Here is a 25,071-nt window from a genome sequence, read left to right as displayed (position 1 = left end):
ATCTCCAGCCACGGTCACCAGCGTGGCTACTCAGACGGAGGGCTCGGGGAAACACGCAGCCGTCCAGGTCCTGGGCTGCAGAGTGTGCCCCAGCCTTCTGTCGGTCTCCGACAGCAGTGGTGGGTATGCCTGTGGGAGGTGTGCCCAGGTTGAAGAACTGCTCAGCCAGGTAGCGGAGCTCCGGGAGGAGGTGAACAGGCTCAGGAGCATCAGGGAATCAGAGAGGGAAATTGACTGGTGGAGGTGCGCTCTACCCTCTCTGAGGCAGGCTCACGAGACTGCCACAGCACAGACGTCTCCTGTTACGCAGAAGACGGAGGTTCCCTCCTCCTGCCAGGCAGCGGGAGGAGACCTAGATCAAGGGGGGGAATGGAGGCAGGTGCCTATTCGGGGTGGTAGGCGAGCCCTCTCTCTGCCCACCTCACCTTCTCATCTACCCTTAAATAATCGATATGAAGGACTAGAGCAAGACAATCTAAATGACAAAGTAGACAAACACCCGTCCCAGTTGGAGGGGGCGCCTAAGACAATGCGACCTACACGTCGCATTGCCACATCATCCTTCAAAAAAGAAAGAAGGGCTATTGTTATGGGGGGCTCCCTCCTGAAAGGGACAGAGGGACCGATATGCCGACCGGACCCAACCCGCAGAGAAGTCTGTTGCCTCCCTGGGGCTCGGGTGAGAGACTTTGCCAAGAAAGTCAAGCGCCTGGTACGGCCCACTGACTACTACCCGCTACTGGTCTTTCAGGCTGGTAGCAATGAAGTTGCAACAAGAAGTCCAAAGGCGATCAAAAGAGACTTTAGGGATTTGGAGCGACTACTTAGAGGATCAGGGGCGCAGGTGGTGTTTGCCTCTGTCCTTCCGATAGGGGGGATCGAAGCTGAAAGACGTACTGTTCACATAAACTCGTGGCTTCGTGACTGGTGTGACCGGCAGAATTTCGGTTTCTTTGATCATGGGAAGGTCTACGCTACACCGGGCCTGATGGCACCAGATGGGATGCGCCTCTCTCGGAGAGGGGTAAGGATCTTTGGTCAGGAGTTGGCAGGGCTGATAGATAGGGCTTTAAACTAGAGTCGAAGGGGGAAGGGGCTAAAACCAGGCGCGCCGGTGAAGACCTAAGGGATGGTACGCTAGAATCAGAGGGGCTGTGTGCCAGTGAGGTCCTTTGGTCAGATCCACAAGGTGCTGAGTGTAAGGAGACGCACTTGAAATGCTTTTACACGAACGCACGCAGTATGAGGAATAAAATAGATGAGCTAGAAGTCCTGGCCCAGTCCCGCAACTATGACATCATCGGCATAAGCGAAACCTGGTGGGATGAGTCCTGTGACTGGGGTGTTGCGATAGATGGTTACAGGCTCTTCAGGAGGGACAGGCAGGGAAGGCGAGGTGGTGGGGTGGCGATGTATGTGAAGCAGGGGCTGGACTGTGTGGAACTTCAGGTCGGCGATGGCAAAGTTGAGAGCCTCTGGGTAAGGATCAAGGGACGAACGAATAAAGGGGATGTCGTTGTGGGAGTCTATTACAGACCGCCTGGCCAGGACGATAGCGCCGATAAATTATTCTTTACAGAACTAAGAAAGGCCTCGAGATTAACTCCCCTTGTCCTTATGGGGGACTTCAACTTGCCGGACGTTAACTGGGAGTGCCACACAGCTGACACAAGCAAGTCCAGGAGGTTCATGAAGCACCTAGATGATAACTTTTTGGTGCAGGTGCTAACGGAGCCAACTAGGAAAGGTGTCCTCCTAGACCTGTTGCTAGAAAACAGAGAGGGTCTGGTGGGAGATGTGGTGATTGGTGGCCGCCTCGGCCATAGCGACCATGAAGTGGTTGAGTTCAATATTTATGGTGACAGAAGGAAAAGTGCCACCAAAACCTCATCCCTAGATATGGGGAAAGCGGACTTCAGGCTGCTCAGGGAACTAGTCAGCAAGGTCCCCTGGGAAACTGCTCTTGAAGGCCTCGATGTCCACCAGTGCTGGTCACTCTTTAAGCGATGCCTCCTAGAAGCACAAGATCAGGCAATTCCAAAATATCGCAAGTCAGGCAGGCGGGGAAGGAGGCCGGCGTGGCTGACCAGGAATGTTCTAATGGAGATTAGGCGGAAACAGAGAGTGTTTTGCTACTGGAAGGAGGGCCAGGCGTCATGGAAAGAATACAGGGATGCTGTTCGTGTTTGTAGGGAGAAAGTTCGAGTGGCCAAAGCACAGCTAGAGTTGAAGCTGGCTGTGTCTGTGAGAGAAAATAAAAAGGGTTTTTTTAGATATGTAAATGGAAAAAGGAGAACTAAAGAATACATAGGGCCGCTCCTTGATAGGGAAGGTCTCCTCACAGACGATGACGTAGGCAAAGCAGAGACGCTTAACGCCTTCTTTGCCTCTGTCTTCAATGCCGATGATGGGCTTCGGGACCGAGGGTGCCCTGAGCTGGAGGACCGGGACGGTGGGGATGACAAACTCCCAACTGACCCTGAACGTGTGCGGGATTTGCTACTCCACCTGGATCCCTACAAGTCCATGGGTCCGGATGGGATTCATCCCCGGGTGCTGAAAGAGCTGGCGGATGTCATCGCGGAACCTCTTTCAATTATTTTTCAACGATCCTGGGAATTTGGAGAGGTCCCGGTAGACTGGAAGCTGGCAAATGTTGTGCCAATTTTCAAGAAGGGTCAGAAAGAAGACCCTAGCAATTACAGGCCTGTCAGTCTCACGTCAGTGCCTGGTAAAATCATGGAGAAGTTGGTTCTCGGACTTATTGAGGCGCACCTGGGGGACAGAGCAGTCATTGGTCCCAGCCAGCATGGGTTTGTGAAGGGTAGGTCCTGCCTAACTAACCTGATTTCCTTTTATGATAAGATCACCCGTATGGTGGACCAAGGGAAACCAGCTGATGTGATTTTTTTGGACTTCAGCAAGGCTTTTGACACGGTTTCCCATAGGATCCTACTGGACAAAATGTCCACCATACAGCTAAATAAAAACATCATACGATGGGTGAGCAATTGGCTAACGGGCAGGGCCCAAAGGGTTATGGTAAATGGGGCTGCGTCAGGCTGGCGGGCGGTCACCAGTGGGGTCCCTCAAGGCTCCATTTTAGGGCCGGTACTTTTCAATATTTTTATAAACGATCTGGATGTAGGAATAGAGGGTATTTTGAGCAAGTTTGCTGATGACACCAAACTTGGAGGAGTTGTGGACTCAAATGAGGGCGTAAAGGCCTTACAGAGGGATCTGGACAGGTTGGAGAGCTGGGCGATCACCAACCGCATGAAGTTCAATAAGAGCAAGTGCCGGGTCCTGCACCTGGGACGGGGAAACCCTGGCTGCATGTACAGACTGGGCGATGAGACGCTGGAGAGCAGCCTAGAAGAGAGGGATCTGGGGGTCGTGGTAGACAGCAAGTTGAATATGAGCCAGCAGTGTGCCCTGGCAGCCAGGAGGGCCAACCGTGTCCTGGGGTGCATCAAGCATGGCATCGCTAGTAGGTCAAGGGAGGTGATTGTCCCGCTCTACTCTGCGCTGGTGCGGCCTCACCTCGAGTACTGTGTGCAGTTCTGGGCACCACAGTATAAAAAGGACATGAAACTGTTGGAGAGTGTCCAGAGGAGGGCTACGAAGATGGTGAAAGGCCTGGAGGGGAAGACGTACGAGGAACGGCTGAGGTCACTGGGCCTGTTCAGCCTGGAGAAGAGGAGGCTGAGGGGAGACCTCATCACAGTCTACAACTTCCTCGTAAGGGGGTGTCGAGAGGCAGGAGACCTTTTCTCCATTAACACTAGTGACAGGACCCGCGGGAACGGGGTTAAGCTGAGGCAGGGGAAATTTAGGCTGGACGTCAGGAGGGGGTTCTTCACAGAGAGGGTGGTTGCACACTGGAACAGGCTCCCCAGGGAAGTGGTCACTGCACCGAGCCTGTCTGAATTTAAGAAGAGATTGGACTGTGCACTTAGTCACATGGTCTGAACTTTTGGGTAGACCTGTGCGGTGTCAAGAGTTGGACTTGATGATCCTTAAGGGTCCCTTCCAACTCAGGATATTCTATGATTCTATGATACCCTAAACACAGAAGAACACCAAACCTTCCCATTAAACATTCGTTTACTCTCTAACACAGAAAGTTGCGCCTTATTCCCTTCATAACTAGAAAGCAGTCAGCTATGCTCTGAGGATCTCCTGCTCCAGCAGGAGGAATGTGACTGTGGTAGGGACTGTGAGGTCACTTCTGTCTCTGCACTTGATAGGGCAGCAGCAGGAACATGTCACGCAAAGGGACTGTGAGGTCACTTGTGTCTGGAGGTGGCAGGTCAGCCTTGACTTCTCCCTGGGAGCTGCACTTTTGGGCTGACATCTGGCAGTGGCCCTGCTAGGCCAGCAGAAGGCACCTGCTTGGCATGCTGACTGGGGGATCCCCTCTGCCTCCAGACCCAGGAGGACCCAGGCAGAAAGAAGGCCCCCAGATGGGTTGTCCTGTCCCTTCTGCTTGAGTCCATGACTGGGCATCAGCAGGCACAAGGTTTGGCTGTGTGTAGCCAAGAAGCTGCAAGGCCAGCAGCAGGCCCCTGGCTTGGAAGCTGCTGCTGAGGTGACTTGTGTCTGGTTGGCTGAGAGGCCACAAGGAGCCTGCTGGGTTGGGATGCCTACTTGAGGAGTGCTTTCCACCCTGATGGAGCTATCTGTGGCAGTAGGAAAGAGCAGGAGAGAATAAACTGCCACAAAGTGCACCATGGAACTTGGCACTGGTCATGAGGAGGAGGACATGTCACTCAAAGAATAGTGGTGTGGTGCCAGAGGTCACCCTCTGATCAGACCCTGGCTTTGTGTTTCAAGGAACAGCTGGGGAGGGCTGACGAGACATCGGTGTAAGCAAGGCATGAGAGCAAGATGGTAAACAGAGATGGGTGTCTCCAGACTTCAAGAAAATAGGGCAAAGTGTTGGACAGCATAGGAAAGCCTGTAGAGGAGAAGGCAGAGGGTGCTGGTAAAAGGGGAAGGCCCCAACAGCCCTGAAGTTTTTGTCCCCTTGGCTAGAGGTTAGGAGGAGATATGTTATATATATTACGATGGGGCCTCATTGATTCCTTGCAACCCTGTGCAGCAGCGTGAAGATGTCACACCACTTTTCTTCTCATGGCATCACACTGCCCACCATATCCCACAGACTCCAGGAAAAGTCTTGAGCCAGACGTGGGGGTGCAGAATCTCCCCTTCCAGAGGCTGGGGCCAGACCTTGGGTCTTCTGCATCACCAAAACAAACAAAGACTTTTCTCAGCATACTACTTTTTCCTGTCTGCAGTCATGGCCTGCAGTTATCTGCCCTAATGTGTTTCTGGGGAGGCTTTGTTAGTAACAGCCCTCAGTGGGGCCCATTAATACTCCAAGTAACTTTAACTTTTCCTCCTGACTTTACTTTCTCTAGCAGTTGCATCATTCTCCTCTCAGTACCTGAACTTCATTGACTGAGCACCAAAATACACCATGGAACTCATGAAAATGCAGAAGCTCCTAACATCTCTTCCATAGTTGTCTTCAAGCCTTCACGCCTTGTGTAGCTAATTGCACAGCTTTTATGGCGTTGTTAAGGGAAAAGATTTCACTAAGCACATAATAAAAATATTTTCTTATTTCAAAGGCTGAATTTTGTTGCATTTCAGTTTTGAACATCAATCTCCTATTGCTATTCATCCAGGGTGATTTCTTTGGAGGACTCCATTGGGAGGAAAAGCAGAGTCTGGAGGTCTGACACCTCCACTGCCAGCAATGGTCTTTGTCCCTGTAAGTGCAGCCCAGCCCAGAACATGAAACCCTTTCTAAGACAATTCATGGGTTCCTTGGTAAAGAATTAAAGTATAAAATAAAATAAAATAAAATAAAATAAAATAAAATAAAATAAAATAAAATAAAATAAAATAAAATAAAATAAAATAAAATAACATTTGAAATGACCATTGGATCCTGAGAAATTCAGCTGGAATCTCAGTAGACACCTGGACATCCATAGTCTCTATTGGGTCTTTTGTGGAAAACTCAGGAAGAAAATTAAAGAAAATATATCTTCATTGGCTGTAGCTCTACCCATGAGATTGGCCACTTTTGGGAAATTGTCCCTTTCCAGACACAGAAACCTACATTGAGTAGAGTGAAAAGACCTGCCCAGTCAATAGAGTAGGACAGAGTCCTACTTCCTGTGCTATAGATGCAGAAGGCAAAAAGAATTGCATTGTGCCTGACACTCCTCTGGGACGTGTACCCCAGGTCAGGCAACTTTGCCTTAGTGCTGACAAGTCCATCACTAAACCACGCTCCCAAGCTCTACATCTATACCTTGGCTCTCCAGTTGATGACCCAGTTCATGGATGGCAATCAGGGAGTCTCGGTTAGCGCGACACTGCCTCAGGTGCACCAGCATGGTAGCCATTGGCACCTGCTGTTCTTCAACCCTCAGCAAACCCCCAACAGAAGGATTCTGTGGAAGGCCAAGCAAGGTAGACAAGTGTTTCATGTCCTTTGTCTCCAAGTCAACTCTGCCAAAGCTCCACCGGTGGTGCCCTCTTGGAACTTTGCAGTTCCCTCTCCTGATGCAGTCTAAGCTGAGGATGCACATAGCCTCTGGGCTAGTCCCATTGGGGTGTGTGATATATGGAGTAATATTTGTGTCAAGAAGATGGTTGATATAAAGAAGGGGTCATGTGAGGGTGTGGCCATGGGGGTTTGCAAGCCTCATGGTTGATGATACGTTCAAACTCTTAACGATGAGGCCATCGGGAATGTAAAAGAGTTTAGAGGGAACATAGAAGGGTGAGGACCTGTAGCCCCGGTCATGCAACTTTACGTCGGTAATGACAAGTCCATCACTAAACCGTGCTACCAAGCTCTACATCGACATCATGTCAGATGTTCACGTGTGCAGGCAGACAGTTCAGCCTTCGTGTGATTGTGTGCTCTCTGACAAGACAGCAGCATCAGGAGCTGCAGGAAAGTTTGGATAATACAGGAGTAACCAGCTGAATGGAATTGCAGCACAGACTCACAGAAGGGTAGGCGATGGAAGGCTGCCAGGTTCCACCTTTTCTGGGCTTCCTTGTCATGCATGCTCTCAGTTTCTCTGGAGCTGTGTCCTAAATGTTATGGGGCTGTACAGGGACGAATGTAGAAGGGCCAAAGGCCAGCTGGAGCTCAATCTGTCCGTTACTGTGAAAGACAGTGGGTTTGAAAGTCAGGTTGTTTTGAAAGGAAAGAAACTTCTACCCAGACAAGAAAAGAGGAAGAAGGAGTTGAGGCAGGCTATACTGATGTTAGGCCATTGTGGGAACAGGAGGGCAAAGAGGAAGGGATCCTAAGAGCATCAGTAACCACACGATCCCTATCCCAGGGTGAGCTATGAGATGTGTGAAAAGATTTCAGACTTCGTCCAGGGAGCACATTGTCACCTGGCTGCTCCAATGCTGGGAGAATGGGGCCAGTAGCCTGGACTTAGAGGGCAGGGAAGCCAAGCAGCTGGGATCCCCCTGTAGAGAAGGGGTGATTGACAGAGGGATTGGAAAAGTAGCACATAGCTTCACCCTCTGGAGGTGACACTTGTCAAGCATCAAGGAAAGGTATCTCTTCCAGGAAGATCTTCTATGTCAACCAGGCAAGTGGACCACCACGGAGAGGCGTATCTGGTACCTGAGGGAAAGTACTGAGTCTGGCTGGGTTAGAGTTAACTTTCCTCGCAGTGGCCCAAACAGTGTTGTGCTTGGCACTTTTTTCTAGAACAGCCCTGATATCATCCCACTGTTTGGTCTGTTGCTGAGCAATACTGGCACATCAAGTCTACCTCCAAATCCCCCAGAGCCAGTAGGGTGCAGATAGGCAAGAGGTGGGAAGGGGACATCACCAGGGCAGCTGACCTAAATCACAGAAATCACAGAATTTCTAGGTTGGAAGAGACCTCAAGATCATCGAGTCCAACCTCTGACCTAACGCTAACAGTCCCCACTAAACCATATCCCTAAGCTCTACATCTAAACGTCTTTTAAAGACCTCCAGGGATGGTGACTCCACCACTTCCCTGGGCAGCCTGTTCCAATGTCTAACAACCCTTTCGGTAAAGAAGTTCTTCCTAACATCCAGCCTAAAACTCCCCTGGCGCAACTTAAGCCCATTCCCCCTCGTCCTGTCAACAGGCACGTGGTAGAATAGACCAACCCCCACCTCTCTACAGCCTCCTTTGAGGTATCTGTAGAGAGCAATAAGGTCACCCCTGAACCTCCTTTTCTCCAGGCTGAACAAGCCCAGCTCCCTCAGCCGCTCCTCGTAGGACTTGTTCTTCAGGCCCCTCACCAGCTTCGTCGCCCTTCTCTGCACCCGCTCAAGCACCTCGATGTCCTTCTTGTAGCGAGGGGCCCAAAACTGAACACAGTACTCGAGGTGCGGCCTCACCAGAGCTGAGTAGAGGGGGACGATCACCTCCCTAGCCCTGCTGCTCACACTGTTTCTTATGCAAGCCAGGATGCCGTTGGCCTTCTTGGCCACCTGAGCACACTGCTGGCTCATATTCAGCCAACTATCCACCATCACTCCCAGGTCCTTCTCTGCCTGGCAGCTCTCCAACCACTCATCTCCCAGCCTGTAGCTCTGCTTGGGGTTATTGCACCCCAGGTGCAGGACCCGGCACTTGGCCTTGTTAAACTTCACATGGTTGACCTCAGACCATCGTTGCAGCCTATCCAGATCCCCCTGCAGAGCTTTTCTGCCCTCAAGCAGATCGACACACGCACCTAGCTTGGTGTCATCTGCAAACTTACTGAGGGTGCACTCGATGCCCTCGTCCAGATCATCGATGAAGATATTAAAGAGGACCGGCCCCAGCACCGAGCCCTGGGGGACGCCACTAGTGACTGGCCTCCAACTGGACTTGGCTCCATTCACCACGACTCTTTGGGCCCGGCTATCCAGGCAGTTTCTAACCCAATGAAGCGTGCGCCAGTCCAAGCCAAGAGCAGTTAGTTTCTTGAGGAGAATGCTGTGGGAAACGGTGTCAAAAGCCTTGCTGAAGTCAAGGTAGACCACATCCACAGCCTTTCCCTCATCCACCCAGCGCGTCACTTTGTCATAGAAGGAGATCAGGTTCGTCAAGACTCACGGGTTGAGATAAGGATAATTTAATTAAAGGGAAATAATTATAATAATTAAATAAAGACTACCATGAACTAAACAATTTAACTAAGGGGAAATAAAAGGGAAAGGGGAAAAAGGGAGGAAAACAAACAAACAAAATAAATGAAAGCGATATGGAAGTGCAGAGGAAAGAAATTACTCTTTACTTCCCACAAATGAGCGATGATTGACCACGTCCTTGAAGCAAGGCCTCAACGCACGCAGCCGGTGTTCGAGAGCAGGACCGACGTCTTCTCCACGAGAGCCCACCCCTCCCCTCTTCTTCCTGTTTCCACCTTTTATTGCTGAGTGTGACACCACATGGTATGGAATATCCCTTTGATTGGTTTAGGTCAGCTGCCCTAGTGATGTTTCTCTCCTCACTTTTTTGCCCACCCCCTAGGAGGGTTAGAGAAAGGCCCAATGCTGTGCCAGTGCTGCTCAGCAGTAGACACAACCCTGGTGTGATAACACTGCTGTTCCAGCTACAAGTACAGAGTACGGCACTGAATGGGCTGCTGCCGGGAAAGTTAACATTCCAGCCAGACCCAGTACAACCTCCACCCCTTATTCCATAACATTTGTGTCACACTCAGATCCCCATACTTTAGCATACAAGCATTCTCATCATTATCCCTTGTCCTTTAACAGGACAAGGATTTAACAGGACAGGATTAATAGGCAGATGTATCTTTTCATTCCATAGGTCTTTCTTGGAAAATGTTCATAAGAACTGTTGATGATTAGGTCTTCATCTGCCAAAGTGGCCACTCAAGGCAGGCGGAGTTGGATGTCTGGACACCAGCACCAGCTTAGCTCAAGTCCTTGTTGCACTGCCCGGCTCCTTGCAAAGTTGACCTGTCGTTGATCCTACAGCATCTTCCTACAACATATAACTTAGATTATAGATTAGTTTTCTCTCAATGTCAAATCTCCTTGAGGCACACACTTGATATCCCCATTCTTTTGCATGACCCACCAGGTATACCCTGGTCCTTGGGCGAAGACAATCCCACGAGTGGGTTTGCCTTTTCCCGAGGCAGGAGCAACCCACACTGCCTTCCCCATCCACCTTCCTATATGCACTACGGGAACCTTAGCTCCTTTCACAGTGTGTAGGGGTTTTGTTTCGGCAGGACCAGCACGGCTGTCAGACCCCCTATTGTTAACTAGCCAAGTGGCTTCTGGTAGATTTGTGTCCCATTGTTTCCACGTCCCAGCACCTAATGCTCGTAACATAGTCTTTAACAGTCCATTGTACCTCTCAACCTTCCCAGAGGCTTGTGGGTGGTAAGGGATGTGGTACACCCACTCAATACCATGCCTCTTTGCCCAGGAGGTAACAAGATTGTTTCGGAAATGACTCCCATTGTCAGACTCAATTCTCTCTGGTGTACCATGACGCCACAATACTTGTCTTTCCAGGCCCAAGATAGTGTTTCGGGCTGTGGCATGGTTTACAGGGTATGTTTCCAGCCACCCAGTAGTTGCTTCTACCATGGTGAGTATGTACCGTTTGCCTTGGCGAGTTTTTGGGAGTGGTCCGATATAGTCAATTTGCCAGGCCTCACCATATTGAAACCCTAACCATCTCCCCCTGTTCCAGGGAGATTTTACCTTCATGGCTTTCTTGATTGCAGCACAGGTCTCACACTCATGGGTAACCTGTGTGATGGCCTCAATGGTCAAGTCCACCCCTCGATCACGAGCCCATCTGTAAGTGGCATCTCTCCCCAGATGTCCTGATGTTTCATGGGCCCATCGAGCTACAAACAGCTCACCCTTACGTTCCCAGTCTAGGTCCACCTGAGCCACTTCAATTTTCGAAGCTCGATCCACTTCTTTGTTGTTCTGATGTTCTTCAGTAGTGCGACTCTTGGGCATGTGGGCATCTACATGACGTACTTTAACATCCAGGTTTTCTACCCGGGCAGCAATATCTTGCCACAGGGTAGCAGCCCAGATAGGCTTACCTCTGCGCTGCCAGTTGCTCTCTTTCCATTGCTGCAGCCACCCCCACAGAGCATTTGCCACCATCCATGAGTCAGTATAAAGATACAATACTGGCCAATTTTCTCTTTCGGCGATGTCTAGGGCTAGTTGTATGGCTTTTACTTCTGCATACTGACTCGACTCACCTTCCCCTTCCATGGCTTCCACAACTCGTCGTATGGGATTCCACACAGCAGCTTTCCATTTCCGATGGCTCCCTATCACACGGCAGGATCCGTCAGTAAACAACGCATACTGCTTTCTGTCTTCTGGCAACTCATTGTATGGTGGTGCCTCTTCAGCACGGGTTACCTCTTCTGTTGGCACTCCGAAATCTCTGCCTTCCGGCCAGTCCATAATCTCTTCCAGGATTCCTGGGCGATTGGGTTTTCCCATTCGAGCCCGCTGTGTAATTAACGCTATCCACTTACTCCATGTAGCATCAGTTGCATGGTGTGTAGTGGGAATTTTCTCTTTGAACATCCAATGTAACACAGGTAGCCGCGGGGCCAAGAGGAGCTGTGCCTCTGTACCCACAACTTCTGAAGCAGCTCGAACACCCTCATATGCTGTGAGTATTTCTTTTTCAGTTGGGGTGTAATTGGCTTCTGATCCTCGATAGCCCCGACTCCAGAAGCCCAGAGGTCGACCTCGAGTTTCTTCTGGGGTTTTCTGCCAAAGGCTCCAGGTGAGCCCATGCTCCCCAGCTGCAGTGTACAGTATATTTTGCACAGCTGGTCCAGTACGGACAGGCCCAAGGGCTACTGCACGAGCTATTTCTTGTTTGATTTGTTCAAATGCCTGTTGTTGCTCAGGGCCCCACTCAAAATAGTTTCTCTTTCGAGTCACTCGATATAGAGGACTCACAAGCTGACTATAGCCTGGCACATGCATTCTCCAGAATCCCACGAGGCCTAGGAAAGCTTGCGTTTCCTTTTTGCTAGTTGGCGGAGACATTGCTGTTATTTTATTGATCACATCCATTGGAATATGGCGACGTCCATCCTGCCATTTTACCCCCAAGAACTGGATTTCCTGTGTAGGCCCCTTGACCTTGCTCTTTTTAATGGCAAAACCAGCTTTCAGGAGAATTTGGATTATTTTCTTCCCTTTCTCAAAAACTTCTTCTGCTGTGTTGCCCCACACGAGGATGTCGTCAATGTACTGAAGGTGCTCAGGAGCTCCCCCTTGCTCCAGTGCGGACTGGATCAGTCCATGGCAAATGGTAGGGCTGTGTTTCCACCCCTGGGGCAGCCGATTCCAGGTGTATTGGATGCCCCTCCAAGTGAAGGCAAACTGCGGCCTGCATGCTGCTGCCAAAGGGATGGAGAAAAATGCATTAGCAATATCAATTGTGGCGTACCACTTGGCTGCCTTTGACTCTAGTTCGTACTGAAGTTCTAGCATGTCCAGCACTGCAGCACTCAGTGGTGGCGTGACTTCATTCAGGCCTCGATAGTCCACTGTTAGCCTCCACTCACCATTAGACTTTCGTACTGGCCATATAGGACTATTAAAGGGTGAGCGAGTCTTGCTGATTACTCCCTGACTCTCCAGTCGGTGAACCAACTCATGGATGGGAATCAGGGAGTCTCGGTTGGTGCGATATTGCCGTCGGTGCACCGTTGTGGTAGCAATTGGTACCTGTTGTTCTTCAACCTTCAGCAATCCTACAACAGAAGGGTCTTCTGAAAGGCCAGGTAGGGTAGACAGCTGCCTAATCTTCTCTGTGCTCAAAGCAGCTATGCCAAAAGACCACCGGTATCCTTTTGGATCTTTGAAGTACCCTCTCTTGAGATAGTCTATGCCAAGGATACACGGAGCCTCTGGGCCAGTCACAATGGGATGCTTTTGCCACTCATTCCCAGTTAGACTCACTTCAGCTTCCAGTACAGATAGTTGTTGGGATCCCCCTGTCACTCCAGAGATACAGGTGAGTTCTGTCCCTTGGTAGCCTGATGGCATTAAGGTACATTGTGCGCCTGTGTCCACTAAAGCTTTGTATTCCTGTGGTTCTGATGTGCCAGGCCATCGGATCCACACAGTCCAATAAATCCGGTTATCCCTCTCCTCTACCTGGCCAGAGGCAGGGCCCCTCTAGTCCTGGCTGGAGCGTCTGCCACTTGATTCTTGCAAATGAGAGGTAGAGGTCTCTTCATCATGGTCAAGAATAACATCAGCTCTTCTACTGCCTCTGGGGTACTGCCCAATAGAAACCGGAGCAGCATTTCTCTTAGGAGCCCCTCTTCTTGCTGCTGTATTTCCTTTCAGTTCACGTACCCGAGCAGCTAGGGTTGAAGTAGGTACACCATCCCATTTCCTCATATCTTCCCCATGGTCACGCAGATAAAACCACAAGGTGCCACGTGGTGTACGTCTTGGGTACTCTCTCTCTTGAGCAGGCGAATGCTGATTCTTAGTGGCTGAAGTATCACTCTGTCTAGATGAGGGGGAATATACTTTCTCCACGAGCTTGTCAAGTCCTTTAGACAGTTTCTCCACAGCTGAGACACAGGACTGTAGCGGAGCAGAGAGATTGTCTTCATATTGTTGAAGCTGGCAGGAGACATCATACATTGTTGGTCCCATCCCCTCATCCCAGTGAATTGCTGCCAGGGTACTGGCATGTGCTGCTGGTGCACTCCGCACAAATTTACGCCACATGGATGTTGTGCACTGGACTTCATCGGGTCTTGAGGTGTCTGGGCATTGTCCAAATCACTATAAATCATCTCCCACACAGCTAATTCCCGCAGATGTTGGAGACCTTTATCCACAGTGGTCCACTTGCCTATGTGATATACAATATCTTCCTTATGGGGATATCTTTCTTTGATAGCTGCCAGGAGTCGTCTCCAGAGGCTGAGGGCCTGTGCTCCTCTCCCGATTACTTTGTCGATTACCCTTTCTCTAGAGAGGGATCCCAGCTGCTTGGCTTCATTGCCTTCTAATTGTAGGCTACTGGCCCCAGCATCCCAGCATCGGAGCAGCCAAGTGAGGATGTGTTCACCTGGGCGTCGACCATAATCCTTTCGTATTTCTCGCATCTCACTCAGGGATAAGGATCGAGTGATTTCTGATTCCTTTATGATTTCCGTCTCGTCTTCCTGCTGTTTTTGTGACGGCTCTGCTTTAGAGGTGCCTGCCAATTCCCCTTCTCCCTCCTTCTTAGGAGAGCCTTCTTCCCTTACTAAACGAGCTGACCTCCGTTTCCATTGTTTTGACTTGACTATGGGGGCGACTGATACCATAGTTGGTTGGTCCTCTGGGTCAGCCACAGCGTGTGTTACTTGGTCATCAGATTCAGAGACTTCCTCCCGCTCTTCAAGTTGCTGGATGATGTTAAACAGTGTTTGATAGGAATAAACCAGGACCCAGCACAATGCTGCAAGCTGTTGTTCTCCGGCATTATCAGGGTCAGGACATACAACTCTCAAACATTCTACCAAGTTTTTAGGATTTAGCACTTGCTCAGGGGTGAAGTTCAAAACTATTGGAGGAGACACTCGTGACAGGTATCTGCTAACATCATCCCACACACCGTGCCACTCACCACGAGACTGTTTCGGGACAGATTCCCAAATAAGTTTTCTAAACAATCGACTAATCTTAGAGAGAAAATGAAACCTGTTATTCAGAATTAGAAATAGCAATACATGGGTTACAGATGGATCTTCAAAATACTCCCAAACTGTTGTAATTAGCCCACTGTGAAAGAAGGGAAAGGTACCATTCCTGATATTATTAATAAACTGGTGTCCAGATGAGAAAAGGAAGGCAGTGTAGTTCTGAATATTCTCTGAAAGATAGTTTCCATGGGACCCAAATGATAACAGTGCAGAGCCTGAATTCCAGAGTAAAACCAAGGTCAGTGCTTGGCAGCACAGCGAATTAAAAAAAGTGAACACAGATTGTAGCACTTTGTCGGATCGGATATATAGGAGAAAGGAGAATATGACACGACTTGCATGACATATGAACAAAGCCATTATTATTAACAGGGCAAGGAACATGGTTACTAGCAAGCAAGTGTGTTAGTTGTATGCGTTTAATCAATTCTATTGTTATCTCAACCCTTCGAGCCCCACGTTGGGTGCCAAAAAGGACTGTGGTGGTTTTACCGTGCTGAGCAGCTAAACCCCACAACCGCTCTCTCACTCCCCCTCCTTCAGATGAGGAGGGGGAGAAGTAAAGCAAAGAACAACTCACGGGTTGAGATAAGGATAATTTAATTAAAGGGAAATAATTAGAATAATTAAATAAAGACTACCATGAACTAAACAATTTAACTAAGGGGAAATAAAAGGGAAAGGGGAAAAAGGGAGGGGAAAAAAGGAAAAATAAAAAGAAGGGAGGAAAACAAACAAACAAAATAGATGAAAGCTATATGGAAGTGCAGAGGAAAGAAATTACTCTCTACTTCCCACAAATGAGCGATGATTGACCACGTCCTTGAAGCAAGGCCTCAACGCACGCAGCCGGTGTTCGAGAGCAGGACCGACGTCTTCTCCACGAGAGCCCACCCCTCCCCTCTTCTTCCTGTTTCCACCTTTTATTGCTGAGTGTGACACCACATGGTATGGAATATCCCTTTGATTGGTTTAGGTCAGCTGCCCTAGTGATATTTCTCTCCTCACTTTTTGCCCACCCCCTGGGAGGGTTAGAGAAAGGCCCAATGCTGTGCCACTGCTGCTAAGCAGTAGACACAACCCTGGTGTGATAACACTGCTGTTCCAGCTACAAGTACAGAGTACGGCACTGAATGGGCTGCTGCCGGGAAAGTTAACATTCCAGCCAGACCCAGTACATGCTGGCAGCAGATGTGTCAGACCTCTAGACTCTACTTTTCCTCCCGATGAAGGTTTCCAAAGAAGACACCATAGAAAAATAGCAGAAGAAGAAAGATGCTCAAAACTGAAATGTAGCAAAATTCAGGATTTATAAACAGAAAATATTTTCATTAGTTGCTTTTTGAAATCTTCTTCCTTAACTACATCATGCAAGCTCTGCAATTAGCTGCACAAGCCATGAAGACTTTCTAAAACTATGGAAGAGATGTCAGGAGTTCCTGCATTTTAATGAGATCCATGGTGTATTTTGGCACTGATGCTATGGAGCTCAGGTACTATAGAAGAGAGTGATGTAACCACTTGAGCAAGTAAAGTCAGGATGAAAAGTTGAAGCGACTTGGAGTATGAATGGGCCCAACTGAGGGCTGTTACTAAGAAAGCCTCCTCAGGGATATGTTAGGGTAGATAATTAGAGGCCATGATTGCAGACTGGCAAAGTCCTGTGCTGAGAAAACTCTTGGTTGATTTTAGTGAAGCAGAAGAGCCAAGGCCTGACCCCAGCCACTGGGAGAGGAGATCCTGCATCCCCATGTCTGGCTCAAGGCTCTTCCTGGGATCTGTGGGATGGAGTGGGCAGTGGGATGCCATGAGAAGAACAGTGGTATGACACCTCTGAGCTGCTGCTCAGCGTTGAAAGAAATCAATGAAGCCTCATCAGAATTAATATAACATATCTCCCAACAAGCTCTAGCCAAGGGGACAAAAACCTCAGGGCTGTTGGGGCCTTCCCTTTTTACCAGCACCCTCTTCCTTCTCCTCTGCAGGCTTTCCTATGCTGTCCCACACTTTGCCCTATTTCCTTCAAGTCTACAGACACCCATCTCTGTCCACAACCTTGCTCTCATCCTTTGTTTCACCCATGTCTCGCCAACTCTCACCAGGTACTCCTTGAAAGACAAAGCCCAGGTCTGATCAGACACAAGCCACCTCAGCAGCAGCTTCCAAGCCAGGGGCCTGCTGCTGGCCTTGCAGCTTCTTGGCTACACACAGCCAAGCCTTGTGCCTCCTGCTGCCCACTCATGGACTCAAGCAGAAGGGACAGGAAAACCCATATGGGGGCCTTCTTTCTGCCTGGGTTCTCCTGGCTCTGGAGGCAGAGGGGATCCCCCAGTCAGCATGCCAAGCAGGTGCCTTCTGCTGGCCTAGCAGGGCCACTGCCAGCTGTCAGCCCAAAAGTGCAGATCCCAGGGAGAAGGCAAGGCTGACCTGCCACCTCCAGACACAAGTGACCCCACAGTCCCTTTCTGTGACACGTTCCTGCTGCTGCCCTATCAAGTGCAGAGACAGAAGTGACCTCACAGTCACATTCCTCCTTCTAAGGCAGGAGATCCTGAGGCAGAGCTGACTACTTTCTAGTTCCCACTGGACTGGGGCTCACCTTTCTGGGTTAGAGAGTAAACAAAGGTTTAATGGGAAGGTTTGGTATTCTTCTGTGTTTAGGGTATGGGCAGGCTCTGTGGTTTAGTTCATTTTTTACAGAGACAGAAGTGACCTCACAGTCCTTGCCACAGTCACATTCCTCGTGCTGGGGCAGGAGATGCTGAGGCAGAGCTGAGCCCTTCAGAGCACTCCCATCCATCTCCTCTTCGTGGCCCACAAGCCGATCAGACCCATGACCCCTCACATCCATCTTTGCATGCCATGTGACTGCAGAGTAACCTCACAGTTCTTGGCCTGCACTAAGGGCCACACCCAGTACGGTACCTAAAGGTAAGGGTTAGGAGAGGGGCTGAAGGTGAGGAAGTCAATGCACAGGAACAGGGGAATCAGCTGTTAGGTGCTCATGCATCAGGGGACTAGGGCTCACCTTTCTGGGTTTGAATTTAAAGAAAGATTTTTTGGGAGGGATTGGTGTTCTGCTTTGCGTATCAGGTCTGTGGTTAAAGTGCGGACAAGCTTAGTGATTTAGGGTTTGTTTAGTTTTTCCAATAATTCTAGGCCTAAATAGAGCATTTAAATCTAGTGTTAAGGGTAGGGATCAAGGTAAGCAAGAGAGTAAGGGTAAGGGAAAGAGGCTATGGACTGAGTTTTGGCTTCAGTGCACACTTAGATGTCAGGCATAGGAGTAGTTGATTCCTGTTTTGGTGTGGAGTAACATTTAAATGTAGGAATTAAGTTTGCTCTTTGAAGCTGGGGAATAGCCTCATATAAGTGTTTTAAGTCACGGTTACAGCAGCTTCCACATAGCCTGAACCAACTTACCTTTTACAAAATCTTTAGTTTCTGCTGGATAGTCCTATGCCCTCCTCCAAATCTCACATTTCTCCTGACCAGGGCTTCTCCTGACCTCACTATATCAGTCATATTCTTAGGGACATCTTTCTGGTGGCTTTCATGATCTCAGAGTATCTGTCACTGCTCTGTTGGGTACTCTATTCCTGAGAATATTGGCACTTAATACATGATGGAAAAGGACATAAAAGTCCATCAGAGCACCCTGAACATGTGCCCAGTAGCTCGGCACCATCACAAAAGTGCACTTCCTGCCTACAAGTTTTCTTTCCAGAATGGCTCCTATGGCTCCAGGGTAACTTTTCCCAGGATAAGTTACCCAGGATAAGGGTAACTTTTCCACTCACTTCCCCAGGCCACACCACTCTTGCCCGCAGGCCCCACGGGTCTCTCCAAGCCTCCCCTCTGCCCCTGCAGTAGTGGCACCTGACTGCAGCAGGTTGGTGCATCTCCAGGCTCAGGGGTGTTTCCTGAGGGCCTGCCCTGTGTGGGGAGGAAGAGAGCAAGGTCATCTCCTGGGGCATGGCTGAGCACAGCGCAGACATCCCGCACCGCAGGCAGGTCCCTGCCCCCAGGCTGAGGCACACATGCAAGGTGGACACTTCTCCATCAGCCCAGCTTCACACAGGGACCTTCAGCCCTGCTCCCAGTCCCAAGATTTGGCTACTTCTCCACCCACAGACATACCCTGCTTTCCATTTGGGGACTCAGGCAGGACTTTAAGGATCTGCTAAAGCCATGGATTTCCTTGTTTCTCACAGCCTTCTCACAAGTCTTTCTCCTGGCCCTCCCCACTGCCCAGCACTGCCTCTCAGGTGGCACTTAGTGACCCTTCAGAAGGGCCTTTGGGCTTCCTCAATTGTCCTGGTGCTTATTAGCAATTTCCTGTCTCTTTCCAGAGCTCGGAGGGAACCTTCTTGTTCATCAGGGGACCTGTACTGGCTGTGGCTGGGACAGAGTTAGTCTCTGCAGAGCAGCCCATGAGGTGCTGTGTTTCGGATATGTGACCAGAGCAGTGCTGGTGACCCACAGTTCTGGTCGCCGTTTTTGAGCAGTGTTTGCAGAGCATCAGGTCCTTCTGTGGCTCAAAATTTGTGAGTTTTACTTGGTTTTGTTATTCTGTCCCCAGTTCCTCTAGAAGAAGAGAAAGCAGGTGGCCGATAGGTGTTTATCTGCTGGATGCATGGAGCAAGGAGGTGTCCGTGGTGCCAGGAGATGGAGGTCCGTGAAGCTGCAGGAGCCCTGCTCTCTTGCCTGGCAGATCCCCAGCACACAGTGCCTGTGCCCTGCAGGGCCAGCCCCGCTCCCCAGGCCAGCACAAGAGGCCTGGCCCAGCCACAGAGCAGCCTGCCCCGAGCAGGGGCCTGCACAAAGAGCTTTCCCTTTCTCCTTTCCCCATCAGTGCAGGCCCAGCAATGCTGCCCTGCTCTTCCCCAGGGCCATCCCTGCTCCCAGGGAGCCTTGCCCAGGGCACTGTGTTTGTGCTAGCCTGGCTGGCCATTGCTGCTTCCCTCCCTGTGCTCTCTCAGGGCCCCAAGCTGGCGGTGCTGCTGTGAGAGCCAGGGGCTGTGGTGCCCTGGGACCCCCGCGGGTCTCCCCCCCTGCCCATGCTGTTCAGGGTGGGCAACAGACCTACGTCCCTGGGGATCTCTGCTGCTGAGCCCCTTTCCACCTGCCCTGATTGCTCAGCAGCACAGGGCAGTGCTGGGCAGGGCCATGGGGTGTTTCTGAGGGCACAAAGGGCAGGCGAGTGCTGCACCAGACCTGACCCAGGAGCCTATAAGGAGGGTCTCCACTGTTGCTTTGCAGTATTACGGGCCTTCACCTGCTGGCTCTCCACCACGTCTTCTGGCATTGCAGAGCCCTCCTTTAGCCCATCAAATCTTCAGATTCCTCTTTTCCTTTACCAGACCCGTCTTTGGATGCTCATACATGTTATGAGGTTCTAATCACTACCCAGTGAGCACCATGTCCCTGCAGATCTCCTGACATCTCCAGGCTGGCATTGGCCATCTGACTGACTGCAGTGGGCAGTGTTGTCTATTTGGGCATGTGCTGCCACAAAGGGAGTTCTTGGCCCAGCCCTTGGTTCCTCAGGGACCACCCTGGGACTTTCAGCCTCTGTCCCTCACTCCATGAATAACCCCAGGAAACAGAAGAGCAGGGAGCAACCCCTTGGCTGTGTTCCTGATAGCACATTTGGAAGAGGTGTCCAGGCTTCTGGGTTTGCACTGAGAAAGACCCTCTTGTTACTGTGGTGCTAGCAGGTAGGCCAGTTGTGAACCAGGGCTGCACAGTGCCTGCTGCTGCCTGTAGCCACAGACACTGCAAAGACAACAGGACAGTCATCAATGCATATGAGACCTCGAGACTAAGACAGATACAAGAGCACAAGAAAGCAATGAGGAACCAAAAAGAAAGAAGCAGTGAAAAGGCCACATCCTGCTGCTGGCCATGGCCATGGCTCCAGGGAAGCAGCAGCCCCGACCTGAAGGCAGAAGAGAGGCAGAGCCCAGCGAGAAGCGAGGGGCAGCCCCGAGGGCCACCGGGGCTTCTCCTGCATGTGTCAGCTGGGCTCTTGGTCCTGAGCCCCTCCTGCATGCTGGGGGTTTTCACCAGCTCCAGAAAAGATTGGAAGAGATTGCAGCTCAGACCAATGAATTTCTGATGGCTTTCTTATTAGGTTTATCTACGCAGGAAGCCATCTTCTACAGGAAAATAATTGACTTGTAGGAGGCTAGGAATAATATTTAATCAGAAGTGAAATAATGAGAGGAAATAATAATACACACATTTATTAATAGAAGACATCATATTATTTTCTTTCTGAGAATAGCTGGGATTTCTAATATTAGGCATAGTATTATAGGTGAATTTGCTGACGATGTGTGTATTCAAGTAGAGTCCTGATGGAATCCCTTAGTTCCCGGTTCCTCAAGCTGTAGATGAGGGGGTTAAATACTGGAGGAACCACAGTGTACAGAAGTGTGACCACCAGGTCCAGGGATGGGGAGGAAATGGAGGGGGGCTTCAGGTAGGCAAAGATGGAAGTGCTGATCATCAGGGAGGTGACAATCAGGTGAGGGAGGCACATGGAAAAGGCTTTGTGCTGGCCCTGCTCAGAGGGCATCCTCAGCACTGCCCTGAAGATCTGCACATAGGACAGCACAATGAAAACAAAACAACCAAAAGCTAACAAAATGCTAAACAGAATTGCCCAAACTTCTCTGAGATAGGAATCTGAGCAGGAGAGCTTGAGGATGTAGGGGATTTCACAGAAGAACTGGTCCACAGCATTGCCTTGGCAGAGGGGCAGGGAAAATGTGTTGGCCGTGTGCAGGACAGCATTGAGAAAGCCACTGCCCCAGGCAGCTGCTGCCATCTGGGCACAAGCTCTGCTGCCCAGGAGGCTCCCATAGTGCAGAGGCTTGCAGATGGCAACGTAGCGGTCATAGGCCATGACGGTGAGAAGGGAAAACTCTGCATCAAAAAAAAAGACTAAAAAAAGTACTTGGGCAGCACAACCTTGATAGGAGATGACCCTGGTGTCCCAGAGAGAATTGGCCATGGCTTTGAGTAGAGTGGTGGAGATGGATCCCACATCAAGGAGGGCGAGGTTGAGGAGGAAGAAGTACATGGGGGTGTGCAGGCGGTGGTCGCAGGCTATGGCGCTGAGGATGAGGCCGTTGCCCAGGAGGGCAGCCAGGTAGATGCCCAGGAAGAGCGCGAAGTGCAGGAGCTGCAGCTCGCGCGTGTCTGCGAATGCCAGCAGCAGGAACTCGCTAACAGAGCTGATGTTGGGCATTTGCTGACTTTGTACTTGCTTGTCTGTTGAAGTGGAGAAGGCAAAGCAATGTTAGAACAGACTTCTCTGAGGAAAATAGGAAATAAAACAGAAGGGTGGATAACTCAAAGTCAGAAAAATGTCAGACCAATGAGCTTTGCAGTATTGTTGCAAACAACTGAGCTGATTGAGGAGCAAAGCTGCAACTATTTTCCTCACTTTATTTTATCCTAGTTGCCCGTATAACACATAGGAGAGGTATTGAATAGTGGAACGCCCTTACACTACTTCCACACTCCAGGTGATATCCTGTGGGTGCCAAGAGGTAAAGGACTTGTCCTCTGGGGAAGACTGAGCAGAGCAGCTCTTCCCATCAGTCCTGCTCTCTGCTGCCCTGGGCTACCCCTCTATGAGCTACAGGACCATCCCTCTCAGGTGCTGCCCTGAGAAGAAACAGGAGACAGCTGAGAGCAGAGAAGCCCCACTCCAAGTGCAGCTGGACAGAATCTTCACCTTTTTTCCAGGGGACTGATCAGGATCTCAGCTCTTCCCTCCTAGACAGGGCTGCAGAGGCCTCATTTCTTCTGCCCACAGACAGCCATCCAGCACCATGGAGATGATGTTAGTATGGAGGTGTCTTTTCCTTGTGGCACCTGGATAACACAAGGATGCCACGAGAGAGCTGCATTCTGCGGGAGAGCAGCCTGCAGCCCAGGAGGATGCCCCACAGACAGAGCTGGATATCTGAAAGCTGGAGTGTCCCATATCCCAGCTGCACCGTTGCAGGGTCTGGAGGAGGTTTGGCCACTCCTCTCTTATCTGACCAGGGATACCTAGGTTATGACACTCCAAGGGGCTTCTGGCAGACTTCCTCACCTCACACTGCAACCCAGCAGGACTCTCAAAGCCTGCTGCATTGCCCACTGCCCTCCCAGAAACAAGACCCAGTAGGGGACCCTTTCAGGACCTGCTGCTGCATGGCCCTGCAGCCAGACCCTTACCTTGTCAAGGGCTGTGCACATTTCTCCAGCAGGCAGCTCTCAGCATCCTCCCCCTGCCAACTGCCTCCAAGCCCTCTCTCCTTCTCTGCTCTCCCAATGCCAGCAGCAGTCAGAGCCCCCAGCCCTGCTGCGCTGTACAGATGTGCTGCTCCTGGGCACAGCTGTCTCTCTGCTTCATGGCACTTTCTGAAATGTGTTTTCTCTGTCCCACGAGCCCGTCCCAGCTCAGCAGCACAGGCCCAGCCCAAGGCATTGGAATCACCCCTCTGGGGCTTTGCTGATGAGCCCAAGAACCTCAGGTACTCAGAGACAATTGAAGACGTCTCTCCAGAAGTCCAAGTCAAAGGCAAGTTTCCTGCAGTGTCCCCCTGAGGGCCAGCACTGACACAGCCTCCCTTGGAGCTCATTCGAGCAGAACCCTGGAGGCAGTGAGGACAAGGAGACAAAGGCAATGTGAAGGTGACACTGATGCGTAGGAAGACTGGATGTGTGTCACCAAGCACAAGGGCCAGGCCTTGACCTCCAGCCCCTGGGAAGGGAGATTCTTTCCTTGACAGGTTGGTCAGGGCTCTTTGTGGGGCAGTAGGAGATGGGGATGTGTATTGCCAAGTGCAGGACAATGGTACGACTCCTGCCTGGTTCATGGGTGGAGGTGAGGAGGCAATGAGGCCCTGGTGCTTTAACAGTATGTCTCCTCATTGGCTTTAGTGGCTTAGATAGCAGCCATTACCATGGATACAAAGATTTTGGTTCTGTTGGGACTTTCAGCCTTTCCAGTGTCCTTGCTCTTCTCTGAAGCAGGCTGTCCTAGGAAATCGCAGTCCTGTACCTTTTTCCCCGTTCCTGTAGACCATTGTGTTTGTGGTGTCTCATGGGATCTGAGCTTAGTCTGATAACTCCGATTCTCTTGGTGGCCATGCTCCTCGTAAGGAAGCTCTGTATAAGCTGGCCTGGTTCCTGGTGAGCAGGCACCACTACTTGTATGCCATCCCTCATGGAGGGTGTTCACAAATCTATGGAGCTGGATGGGATATAGCCGAGGGTACTGAGGGAACTGGCAGAAGTGCTCACCAAGCTGCCTTCCATCATTTATCAGCAGTCCTGGCTATCAGGGATGTTCCCAGTCAGCTGGTGACTAGCAACTGTGATGGTCACCTACAAAATATCTGGAAGGAGGATCGCGGAACTACAAGCCTGTCAGTCTGAACTCGGTCCTGGGGAAGCTCTTGGAGCAGATTATCTTGAATTCCATCACACAACGCTTCCAGAACAACCAGGTGATCAGGCCCAGTCAGCATGGGTTTCTCAAAGGCAGGTCCCGCTTGGCAAATCAGATCTCAAGGTGTGACAGGGTGATGCTCTCAGTGGATGAGGGAAAGGCTGTGGATGTGCTCTACCTAGACCACAGTAAAGCTTTTCCATCTTTTCCCACAACATTCTCCAGAGAAACTGGCTGCTCAAGGCTTGGACAGGTGTACGCTTTGTGGGGTTAAAAACTGGACCAAAGAGTCATGGTAAATGTGAACAAGTGCAGATGGAGGCCTGTCCTTAGTGTCCTGCAGGGCCCAGTACTGCAGCCAGTTCTCTTCAATATCTCCGTCAATGATGTGGATGAGGGGATCGAGTGCACCCTCAGTAAGTTTGCAGATGACACCAAGTTTGGAGTGAATGTTGATCTGTTAGGGGGTCTTGTGAAGCCACAACTCGAGTACTGTGCTCAGCTCTGGGGCCCCAATAAGGATGTGTATCTATTAGAAGGAGTCCAGAGGAGGGCCATGAGGACAATCAATGGGCTGCAGCCCTTTTCCTAGGAACATGCTGAGGAAGATGGGTTTGTTCAGCCTGGACAAGAGAAGGCTCTGGGGAGACCTTAAAGAGCCCTTCCAGTACCAATAGGGGGCCTACAGGACAGCTGGGGAGGGACTCTTCATCAGTGTCATGATAGGAGTAGTGGTAATGGTTTTAAACTGAAAGAGAGTAGATTTAGATTAGCCATTAGAAAGAAGTTCTTGACTTAGAGGGTGGTAAGGCAGCGGAACAGGCTGCCCAGGGAAGCTGTGGATG

General features: G+C 50.5%; 2 protein-coding genes across 2 annotated transcripts in view; one reads left to right on the top strand and one right to left on the bottom strand.

The window, feature by feature from the left end:
• Nucleotides 1-25,071, top strand: part of LOC311216348 (olfactory receptor 14J1-like) — a gene marked incomplete at both ends in the record, with an annotated part of 60,813 nt that overhangs the window by 10,295 nt on the left and 25,447 nt on the right. The window lies entirely within an intron of this gene.
• LOC311216616 (olfactory receptor 14A16-like) lies at nucleotides 21,086-22,027 on the bottom strand (the record flags this gene model as incomplete). The annotated part of the gene is made up of 1 exon (XM_084298148.1): nucleotides 21,086-22,027. One exon carries the CDS (start codon nucleotides 22,025-22,027, stop codon nucleotides 21,086-21,088), a length of 942 nt encoding a protein of 313 aa, XP_084154274.1.

Source organism: Netta rufina (genome assembly GCF_964035555.1).
Source record: "Netta rufina genome assembly, chromosome: 18".
NCBI lineage: Eukaryota > Metazoa > Chordata > Aves > Anseriformes > Anatidae > Netta > Netta rufina.
Note: the sequence above shows the minus strand (reverse complement) of the source record. Positions and strands in the feature narration are given on the sequence as shown.